The sequence below is a fragment of the Chelon labrosus genome, assembly GCF_963514085.1.
Source record: "Chelon labrosus genome assembly, chromosome: 1".
NCBI classification, from domain to species: Eukaryota; Metazoa; Chordata; class Actinopteri; order Mugiliformes; family Mugilidae; genus Chelon; species Chelon labrosus.
Window position 1 is genome coordinate 19,259,333 of NC_140337.1, and position 11,919 is coordinate 19,271,251.

At 42.9% G+C, this 11,919-nt stretch overlaps 2 protein-coding genes across 2 annotated transcripts; one reads left to right on the forward strand and one right to left on the reverse strand.

The window, feature by feature from the left end:
- Window positions 1-120: 120 nt before the first annotated feature.
- cldn7a (claudin 7a) lies at window positions 121-6,124 on the forward strand. Its single transcript, XM_084552391.1, has 4 exons — window positions 121-493; window positions 2,348-2,512; window positions 4,443-4,527; window positions 4,963-6,124. The coding sequence occupies exons 1-4, from the start codon at window positions 271-273 to the stop codon at window positions 5,129-5,131; spliced, it is 642 nt and encodes a 213-aa protein (XP_084408517.1). The 5' UTR covers window positions 121-270; the 3' UTR covers window positions 5,132-6,124.
- A 445-nt stretch (window positions 6,125-6,569) lies between these two features.
- On the reverse strand, window positions 6,570-11,547 carry LOC311494370 (uncharacterized protein). Its single transcript, XM_084553385.1, has 3 exons — window positions 11,133-11,547; window positions 10,452-10,795; window positions 6,570-9,504 (listed from the first exon to the last, which is right to left on the reverse strand). Exons 2-3 carry the CDS (start codon window positions 10,630-10,632, stop codon window positions 9,425-9,427), a joined length of 261 nt encoding a protein of 86 aa, XP_084409511.1. The 5' UTR covers window positions 10,633-10,795; window positions 11,133-11,547; the 3' UTR covers window positions 6,570-9,424.
- Between the last annotated feature and the right edge of the window lie 372 nt (window positions 11,548-11,919).

Sequence of the window (11,919 nt, forward strand, 5' to 3'; positions counted from 1 at the left end):
GCTTTCCCCAGCACAGAGCTCTGAGTCCACGCATCAGCGGGCATGACAACTACACACCCACTTCACACCATCACCCACATCTTGGATGCCCATCCCCGACTGAAGACCCCCGGTACACAACTCTGCAGCGACGCGGCCACTACCTGCAGCTTTTGCGACATTTATTGACTTTAATCAAGGCAGACATTTTTCAGGAGCGCTCCAGCTTGACGGATCATTTTTAAAGTTTGATTCAAATTATTAATTTATTTTTAATTTCTTTGAACGAGGATGGCCAACTCCGGGATCCAGCTGCTGGGTTTTTTCCTCTCATTAATTGGCATCGTGGGGCTGATCATCGGGACAGTCCTGCCGCAGTGGAAGATGTCTGCGTACATCGGGGACAACATCATCACGGCGGTGGCCATGTACCAGGGGCTGTGGATGTCGTGCGCTTTCCAAAGTACCGGACAGCTCCAGTGTAAAATCTACGACTCCATTCTGCAGCTCGACAGTAAGTGTTAACTAATTGGGTTATAAAATAAACGATTAAGTTTAAAGTCAGTCAACACTACAAACGAAATCCAGCTTTTGCACTAATTTAAGTGATGGGGTTTGTGCTTTTCATATTCATGACCCCACCTGGACACACACCTGGTCCTTCACCCATGCTTCTCAATGGCGCACACTGATACCACTTTGCATTGCATTTTGAAAAGAAACCAAACTTCTCCCACACATTGCCACGTCCCAGGAAAGCCTTCTCACCCTGGTGTCATGCAGCAGATGAGCTACACTGTCCAACCATCATTGATGGATGGTTCAGTTGTGATTCATTTGACACAAGGCGTTGACCCGCACCTTTTGTCTGGTCTGCGGTCAAAATAAAACATTCCCACTGACAAACCGTTCTCCTGTTTCACCACAGACATCCTGTTAAATATAATGCATGGTCGATGAAGGACTAGCAAGAATATGTTAACGTGTAGGCAGAGGTGGTCGTTGTAGCTGTAATACTCAGAACATCTACTAAAGATCTACCACCATAGAGATTAGGTTGATTATTAGGATATTTTGCAAAAGAGGAATATTAGACGACTTCAAACTCTTCTGACTAATTTACTTGAGTCCATATTCTTGCATTTCATCATTTAATACCTTGTGGTTTATTGTGAGTTTAAGACCCCAGAGGCCCCATGATCACTGGTTTGTGACAATGTGATTTTAGTAAGGGACCCCAGCTTCATCTTGTCCTATGCCCAGTGCAAATATATATATATATATATATATAGCATTGTAGATGCAACATAAATGAATGTTTTACCAAATGAACTCTCCATACTGTGACTATCCAATATGAAACTTTTGCATTTGTCATGCAATGATGGAGCTGTTTCGTTTTTTTTGTTTGTTTTTTGTTTTTTGTAGAACAATAAAAGTTAAGCTGTCCTACAAATAAACACTGTAAAAAGTGATGTATGCTCTTCTATAATCTTCTTGGATTTCCATGATAGAACCACATCTTTGTCAAACTGCGGAGCGACCAGCAGCATTAATGAGAACAGTGTGATGTGCTGTGACCTCAAGCCAGGATACTGTGCATCCTGCTCTCCGTTTACTGCATAATCCACCCTATTGTTTCCCATCTCCCATCTCTGTTTAATATTCTGTTTTACATCCTCTGCATCCTCCGACTCCCTCCACCCGTCCCTCCCGTCCTCTCTGATGGAGGGTTTTGTTTGTTTGGGCAGGGCAGGGATGGCCTAGACTGGCACAGACTGGTTCTAGGTGGACATGGGGAATGAGGAGGAGGAGGAGGAGGGGGAGGAGGGGGGAGACAAAGAGAAGGGGTAACCCTGTGATAGGTTTATAGGGTGAGGGGGGGTGCTGACAGATGAGGATCCTGACAGTTGCGTTTCCCTGTAGACTGCAGGGATTCGGTGAAAGTGGAAGGGTGTGAGATGTGCGTGTGTGTTTTTTTCTTTCTGTTTGTGTGTATCCCATGGTTTCTCTTCCAGGAAGAGCTCACATTAAAATGTCCTGACAGACTAATGTGAATGTAACTCACAACCTCTGGACACTCACATAAAGCCTCTCTGGTAGTCTGGAGCCTGTTTATTAGTCCCTCTTTATCATTTCCTGGTTTGAACCTCCAGATTTGCACTTTATAGGTAGATTTATTTGACTGCGTTTGCTCTTAGTGGTTTTTAGAAATTGCTGTATTTTGCGACCTCTTCGAGCTGGACTCCCACATTCCACCACCACACAAAAGGCTGATTTATTTACAGCTTCCCGTGGAAACACATTCTTAATGTACACTTCTCACCTACTCAATCATCTTTTCTTTCCTCCCATGTGTCTTCCCCAGGTTCGCTCCAGGCCACTCGCGCCCTGATGATAGTTGGCATCATCGTGTCCATCGCCGGTCTGGGTGTGGCCTGCATGGGAATGAAGTGTACCACCTGCGGGGGGAATGACAAACTGCGCAAGTCCCGCATCGCCATGACAGGGGGCATCATCCTGCTGGTGGGAGGTGAGGATGCCCCAGCGGTTTGTTGCACTGGATAACACAATTTCAAGTGTCAGATGTAAATGTGTGTTCCAAAAATGGAGGTATTTTAAGTGCTAAAATTTCTCAAAGGTGTTGAGTTGGGTTCAGATATGGTAACTGTGAAGATTTTGAATTCAAACTGTTAACTGAGCCCTGAACCATGGGCTAGCTCCAACTCATGGTACAAGACAATTTATTAAACTTTTAAAAAATGTCGGCAGAAACACAGATTAAAACTACTTCGGCAACAATTTTGGAAAATTAACACTGTAATTTAAGCTAATGCTAAGCAGGGGTTTGTGTTTTAGCATGCTAACATTAGCTAAGAAGCACTAGAGTAGAGATTCAAACTGATTGCTGGTATTAGCTAGTTTTAGTTTGCTTTCTTTTCCTTACTTTTTGGTACTTTCATTACATTTAGTTACTTTTGCCAAATTTTATATGTTAGAGCTGCTACAGTGACAGCGACAATGACAATATTTTCAGGCTACAGTGCTGAAAATATTCAACACAAAGTTTCAGACTATTTAATAAGATCTAAAATACTTTATTTCAAGTACATGAAATTATAACCTGAGTAAAAATATTCATGGATTAATGCATTTAATGTCAATTCATTTCAAATGAACAAATTAAATTATCATTTTAAAAAAGCTCTTTGAAAACAGTCCAAAATTATTTTGAATTCAGACTATTAACTGAGCCACATAAGGCTTATGTAATACCCTTATATCTGACCATAGGTTTTTGCTTCATTAAAATGCCTGAAGTAGCTCCAACTCATGGTGTAACACAATTTATGAAACTTTTAAAAAATGTCATCAGAAATACAGATAAAAATTACTTCAAAAACACTTCTGGAAAATTAACACTGTAATTTAAGCTAATGCTAAGCAGCCGTTTGCTATTTTACCTAAATGTGTTAGCATGCTAACAGTAGCTAAGAAGCACTAAAAGACAGATTCAGGCTGATCGCTGGTATTTAGCCATACACCAAAGTTACTTTGATGATGCTAGCATATGAAAAGTAAAGGGACCACCAACATTATTACACTTCAGTCTTGGGGCAATGTGAATGGGTGTACCAAATTTAATGACTGCCCACACAGTTTATGTCTGGAAAAATCACTCAGAACAAAATTGTGGACCTAAACTTCTAAAAAATGTCGGCAGAAACACAGATTAAATTTACTTCGGCAACAATTTTGGAAAATTAACACTGTAATTTAAGCTAATGCTAAGCAGGGGTTTGTGTTTTAGCATGATAACATTAGCTAAGAAGCACTAGAGTAGAGAATGGGCGTACCAAATTTAATGACTGCCCACACAGTTTATGTCTGGAAAAATCACTCAGAACAAAATTGTGGACCTGATGGTGACAATAAAGTTTATTAAGATACATCAGTTGGGAGCCATAAACATCTAGAAAAAACCATGGCGATCCATCCAATCCATAATGAGACATTTCACATAAAAAAGAAAATAGACAAGATATTTCAGGTGATCACCAGACATAAACAGTACACTTACTATTGGACCTATGGAGATCTGATAAACTGTCCATTGGTGTTATGTAATTTCATCAAACCACTGTACCTTAGATCTTCTGAACATCATACAGTAGATACAAAGAAGTTTGATCCCAGTCCAAAATGCTGTCCTCCCACTCATATGCTCCATCCCTCCAGGGGTCATTAGACAGAAGAAATCCAGCACTCTTGGCACTGATTCTAACGCCAGATGTCTGACAAGCCCTGAAGAGGAGAAGCACTAAAAGCTAATTGTTCTGGAGTCAATAGGTAGCCGCCTGGTGACTATGGAGAGGATAAAAGCATGTCTGCCCTCTCTTGTTGTTTTGATGATGTGCTGATGGACTGATTGATCGTCATTGCTGACTTTTCTCTCTCTTCAGGGCTGTGTGCGATCGTAGCGTGCTCCTGGTTTGCTCACAATGTCATCCGGGCTTTCTACAATCCCTACACTCCTGTCAACACCAAGTAAGTCATCCAGAAGCACCTTGTTCCATATTGACTATTTTACTTTTTAAGTGATTTTTTTATGAACAGGATCCGAACATAACGTACACGCATCTCAGCGAACCACTCTTTTCTGCTTCTGCGGTATAAAAAAAAATAAAAAGTTAACAAAATAAAGCATTGATTGGCGACCGCAACAAGAGAGAATGCATTTTCTCGCCCACGTCTCACAGGACAACCACAGTAAATTCACCTTCACTTTTCTTGGTCTTCTCCCATTAGTAGAAGTAACTGTTCAACATTTATTAGCTCGATGATCTACTTAGGTCCTGCCCCCATTCTATAGATCAGGCGCTGTGTAGATCTGATGAGGATTTATAAACTTAAGCTGTAAAATGTGTCTGAAATAAAACTGGATAACCTTATTAGAAAAATCTGTATGTCTTTACTCTCCAGATTTGAGTTTGGTGCCGCCATCTTCATCGCGTGGGGCGGCTCCCTCCTCGACGTCCTGGGTGGAGCCATGCTGGCCGCTTCTTGTCCAAGGAAGAAGCAGGTATCCAAGTACCCGTCCATGGCCAGTTCCCGCTCTGGCCCCGCCAGCAGCACCAAGGAGTACGTTTGAGATCGCCTCACGCAGCTGGGACTTCAAAAGAGGCTGAGGAAGAAGTTCCGCCTCTGTTGCAGCACCAGCGAGGAGTAAAACCGAAGATGTACGAGCAGTTGTGAATCTTAGACAGAGGCAAGGAGTACCGAAACGGATCTTTCTTTACTTTTTGTCCAGGCAGGCCGTTGATGACCCCTTCATTATCATGCAGCACTCTCAATTGTTTCATGAAGGATGTCTCTCACCCCGTCCACACATTCCACAGTTGTTTACAAGCAGTCTTCGCAAATACATTATAATTGGATCCCCTGACTTAATAGACAAGTCCTCAGGGTGCAACCTCTTGAATTGTAGTCTAAACGGTGGATTACAGCCAACACTTGCACCCCACCGTTACAACCAGCATTTATTAGCATTTGCCATGTAATTGAAAGTAATCAATTCCAGTTTGGTGCACAGGCTGCAACTCGGGCGTCGAGCACAGGCACGGGGTGACAATAGAGTGCTTTATATTAACTGTCGGTACTAAAATAGACGTTGCGATGGGCAGGGTGTGACTTCACACACAGGGCTCACTGTGTAGGGTGACAGCATCACAGGGGCCTTTTACTACAACACTACACTACAGGCCCTGCAGCTTTTCATACCAGTCTGTTACAAACCCTGCTCAGATATGAAATATTTGATCATGTAGTCACGGTGCCATTATCCCTTTATTGCCTTCTGTATCGGCCACTAGGTCATTAAACTGCCTCTATTTATTGTGTAGGTATGTGCTCCTGTGTAGATTTTCATGACTAGTATTTCACCGCAGCCTATTTGAAGACTATAGTCATATTTTTATTGAGATATGTTGTGCTCTGCAAAGTATATCCTGTTTTGTTTTTTGTTTTTTTTAAATGTCATAGTTTTCTACACTTGGCTCTTCTAGCAGATAAATGGTGTCATGGAAAATGTATGAAAGAATATTTTTAACATGTCCAACAGTACTTAAATAATAAAGATACTGCAACAATGTTAACTGTGCAACGGTCATTGTGGCTGGTGACAATGCAGTTTTCCTTCGTTGTTGGAAATAATGTGTTCCCAAATGCAGTTTCATGTGTTGTAGGGTTCTTGTGTGCTCATTTACATGGAGTTAAAAGATAAGTATCTCTGCGTACATGTTCACACAACGAAAGGGTCAACAGGAAAAAAGCAAGATTGCTGCTTCAAGTGAAATCTGACACTGCACAGTGTTTGCAGTCTCCACAAACCCTCTTCACTGTGTGATAGAAAGCAGTAGACAGAAAAAGTTCAAATTATGTAGGATTGAAAGAAATAGAGCATAATTTTCCATTGCTGCATGCGCCAGCAGGCCTCAATAATAAAAGCAGTGACATGTGAAACTAATCACTTTGATTATCTCAAGTCAGGTAGTGGGATATTTTAAGTAGTTAGCCAGTTCTCGAAGTTCATGAAACGGAACCAGAACAAATGAGCAACTTTGATGTTGCCCACATTGTTTTGTGGCTTGATAACTGGGTCAGAGCATCTTCAAAATGGTTTGTGTGTTCCCTGTTGCAATGATTCGTGCCTACTAAAAGTACTCCAAAAAAAGACAATCGATCATGGGCACCCAGGGATTGTTGGTGTGCTTGAGGAGCACCGAAGAGCAACTACAGCACAAATAGTTAAAAACCTTAGTGCTGGCTATGATAGAAAGATGTCAGACGGGACATATGGGACTGAACAGCCACAGACTGGTCAGCCTGCCCATGTGAACCCCTGCCATGAGCATCAGAACTTGACCACGGCGCAAAAAAAACTGTCCTGGTCTGATGAAGGACATCTTCTTCAAGACACATACCACCAACCTAAACACTGCTGCAGACCATTCACACACGTGCACGGCAACAGTGTTTCCTGATGGGAGTCTCTTTCAGCAGGATACTGCGCCCTGCCACAATGCAAACATTCTTCAACACTGTTTGCCAGTTTGACTCTTAAAGTGATGGTATTATATAACTGACGGTGGACACAAGAACCCCTCAGAGTCTAGATGCTGGGGTTTATGGAGAAGGAGAAGTTGGCTGAAGGAAACCTCTGATGAAGACTTCTAGAATGACCATGGAGAGGTGGAGATGGGAGAGGAGGAGGGTTACACAACGGACAATGTGAAAGAATGACTTTAAAGCACAGAGATGAGGGAATGATTGGGTGAGAAAATTCGGACAAATACCTCGTTGGAAGTAGTGATGTGCCAACTGAGGACCGACTTATTTTGAAAAAGCGTGGGAAAATGAAAGAGATAAGGAAATAAGAGTGACAGCCCACGTTGACCTGAGGTGAACAGGTCATCCTCATTGAACTTTTGCCTAAGCTTCATTTCAAGGTGTTCTCTTGGCCTCACAATTCCCCAAATCTCATTGCAATCAAAGGTCTGGAGGACGTGCTCAAAAAAGAAGACGAATCCATGAAGGCCCCACCAGACAACTTAGAGGACAACAAGGATCCATTGCTAAAGTCTTAGTCCCTGATTGATACCACAGGACACCCTCAAAGGTCTTGGGTAGACCATGCCTCAGTGGGACAGAGCTATTTTGGCAGCACAAGTGTTGAGAAGCTGGTCCTTTTTCACATAGTCTGCCATGTTGCAGGACCATGTTTCCCAGAATGGACAAACCTACGCTGGCTCTAGAGGGGGTGTAGATCATTCAGTTGGTTGCCATCTGCTAGATGCCATAAAATCCTACACACTGACCCTTGAAATGTTGAGCGTTAAAATACACAAACCGGAACACAGACATTCCACAAAGAGTCATATTTTATTTCTCCAGATGCATTTTGAAAAACTGACCATTTCCATGCAAAAGGTAACCACAGCTCAAACGGTAAAGTCTGAGTCAGAGAATTAGCTGTGACGAAAATGAAGTGCTTCCAATAAGTAGAACAATTTCACAGCCAACAAAGTAACATGACATCAGCATGAGCTTCTATAGAAAAGAACGTCTCCACCCGAGATCCACTGCAATCTGTTTTTTTTTTTTGTAAAAATCCACACTTCAGCAGTGACCACTAATCAGAGGCTGCTTGTTTTCATGATCTCATACTGTAATTATAAAGTTTGCAAAGGTCTTTAAATAAACCTCCTTCATCTGACCCAACCTCCAGCAGATTAGTGCTTCAGAAATAAATAAGAATATACTTTGTTCATTATTATCAGTTTTAGGTATCAGTCCGATAGCATTTTTGGCAATTCATTTAAAATAATTTTAACTGTACACATTCTATGTTTTATTTTTTTTCTCACAGTCGCGTGGCCATCTGGGAAACCCTGTCTCTGAAAACAAACAAACACCTCCATGAATCTGTTGTTGCTTTTGTAACATCACTGCTGAGTGTGCAGCCCGAGCACGACAGTGAGATCAGGGAAACGTTGACTGTGCATAATCTAAAAGAGCGAAAACCGAGTTGTGGTTCGAACAACTACTACATTAGCCCTTAAATAACAGGATACCAGTTACGTGTTTTGATGCTTGAACAGACTTCATGCATAGAATTCTGCAACAGGTCACTGCACATAACAGGCATTCCCCACAAAGTGCACCATTTGGAAACATAATAAATCTCAATTTGAAGCAATATCCATTCAAAAACAAGTAAAAAACATGTAGAAGCCGTAACAACACGACAAAGTGTCTCATTCTTTAAAACAATAAATAATTAGCAGTAGTTATTTTTGTTTTTTTTGTCCGTGTACGTAGCGAGCTTTCATCCACTGGATAATAGTACACGGCTTGGATCAGTGTAAGAGCACAGAATGATAGTCATTGCACAACAAAAGCTTAACTTTTCACCCGTGTGATGAACATTAACAGGCTTGTGTCCCCTCCCACAAACAACCCGCGGACAATCAGTGGCCCTCGCCAGTAAACGGGCAGGGGAGGGGGCTGCTTGCCATCTTGCCATTTGCTCAGTGCAACTTTAAAAATGTAGCCCTTGTTAAGAAGCTCTGAAAAATATAGACACTCTTTTCCAAATCTTTCTCAAGTCCTGATAGCCTACGTCATACCGAGGTATAGAGCAGAGAACGATGCAGTACAACTCATTCACAGTCTGACCAAAGGTAAGTTAAATAAACACTATGTACAATCAGGGCTTAGGCGTCAGCAGGCGCTAAATGAGCCGTTTCTGAGCCTTGATGAGCCATCAGAAGCTTCAGTAGGACACTTGACAGGACCAAGGCCAAGATCACTGATGGGGAAGGGGTGTAGGCATCCCGGGGGATTTCTTCATTTTTTTTTTTTGTTTGGCACTTCTTGGTGAAGTTTAGGAGATGGGCGACAGCGATACTGGGCACTGGCCGTTGTTGTTCATGATGTCATCCAAGTCTTCGTCTTCCAGGTCCACTGAGGAGGAAAGGGTAGAGGTCAGGAGTTGTGCTTCTATGTCAAGAGTGCAGTGATACTAAATAGGAGATCGTGGGTGAAAATGAAGTTTAAATGGTTTAACTTTTTGGCAACTGCCAGCCTCCAGTTAGCTTAATTTAGCAAAAAAGGCTGGAAAACAAGCCCATCTCTGTCCAAAGATATAAAAGAAAGACACAACCAGGACCTCTAGATCTTTTGACAGCACGTTGTGTGCTAGGAATTTGCTCCAGGCCGAAAGAAAAGTCACACATTAAACCAAAATGTCCCACTTTAAACTTGTTTTTTTGGAACTAAGTTAATAAAAAGACACATTAACAGTTAACCTGTGAGCTTTAGAGGTGCTGCTGCGCATATTTTGTTGCCTTTTGGACAGAGAGCGAGCCGCTTGCCGCCGATGTTATGCTAAGCTAACTGGCAGGAAGGACATAAACGTGTTGTGTTTATTTTCTCATTTAACTAAGAAAAAAGCAAACAAGCGTACTTCCAAAATTGTCAAACAACTTATTCTGAATGGTTCACACTGATTTAGAGGATGTGGTATTTGTAGCTACTACACAATTGTTATTTAGGGCTAGAAAGTGGTATTGTGTTTTCTGAAATGTAGTTGTTTTTTCTGAAATGTTGTTGTGTTTACTGAAATGTAGTTGTGTTTTCTGAATTGTGGATGTGTTTTGACCTTCAGGGCCACCGTAGTTTGGGGAACGTGTGGCTGTGTTCCTCTTTTTAAGACACTTTTGGTGTTGTTGAACTGTTTTGCATTATATTTGTGTTTCTACAGCTACAGTACCCTGGAGCCTCTCACACATATAGCTGCTGCTTGTTGTATTGTCACTGTACGTTAAATTATGTAATCATTTTATACTGGGGCTGTATTCTCATGTGGAGATTGCACATATCCATCAAACTGATAAGACACCATGACTCACCTTTCTTGGACCGACCGATCTGGCCCAGCTTGGGAGCCCTCTGTCCGAGCCTCTGAGGGTTGGGCCCTCCGCCGTGGCCGTTGACCTGGGGGTGTCCCGGGTTGAACTGGCCCGCGGGGCCGGGCTGCCGCGGCGGCCCGCTGGGCGGGATGAGCTCGGGGATCCCTGAAGCTCCGTACATCGCGAGGAAGGTGCTGTATCCCTGATCGGCCGCTAGGTGTCCGCAGAACCCAAGCTTTCGGTCGCGTCGAGAGGCTTCTCACTTCCGCAATGGCATTCAACAATGAATGTATGGAGAGAAGGCGACAAAATGTATGTAGTGACAGAAGGAAAGTCCTCGTCGCCTGTCAATGAAAGTAGACACGTTTGTCAAAAATAGCTCTCACGCGTCAGGGAGCGAGCGAACGGTTTTTGGCAAGTGCGCGCCGTCACTTCCCCGCTGTTTACACTGAAACAAGCGATGTATTCGTACGCGTTTTCTGCTGTGTTACTGTGTTAGAACAGGTGCCGTGAATGTCTTCCTGTTCAGTACAATAGCCCGGCGGTACAATACGGTGTCTTCCGCTTGTTCTACACGCTACAATAAAGTGCCTTCCCACCGGGCTCGAAAACAACATTAACAGATCGCTTCCTCCACGATCCTTTAAAAAACACTCTTACATATAATAAATATGACCTCACCTTCTTCTTCTTCGAGGCCGCAGTATAGAGCTGAATCCGGTAAAAGCGGCTTCTGAGAACCGTGTTGTTGTTTATCAGAGCTCTCCCCCTCTCTCTCTCTCTGTCTCTCTGTCTCTCTCTCTCTCTCTTGGCACGGCACCGAGGAAGCGTCGATTTAAAGGGGCCTCTCGTCGTTTTCTCGGCCTTGGGGATTTCCTCGTATTGTGTCTTGACTCATTCCGGCATGTGAACGTCACCGTGCGGTTGATATAAGCAACAGTGCTGACACTTCGGATTATACAGTGGAGGTGTGCCAAAGTTTCGAGGGCGCAGAGCGTAATTACGCACCTCGTGTAATGAGAGAGTGACTCCGGTGCCAGCCAATGAAAAGCCCCGTTCAAAAGTCCCCCCCCAAGTGAACAAGACGTGTAATGGTTTATGTCAGAGGCGGTTCCAGTCGGATCGCTTTACTGGAGACAGGTCCACGGAGTCAGTAAATCAGTTACATGACAAAGAACAAGAAACGTCATTTACCAAAACTAATGTCCAACCTGAGTTGTTACTAATTACTTTCCCAGTTTGATCCGTTTCAGCAGCTTATGAAGTGGACTCTGATCCTGAATCAGACGCAGCGTGTGACTGATTCTTCATTGATCTCGTTTCCCCTTTAGTCTGACCCTTGAGACCTTTGTGGCCTCTGTAACATATTTACCAGTGTCGTCATAATATTAGTTCACTCGGGACTATTTTTAGGCAAAGGTGTGGGGAATTCTTGAACTGTTTAACACATCTGTAAGTGATTAAAAGG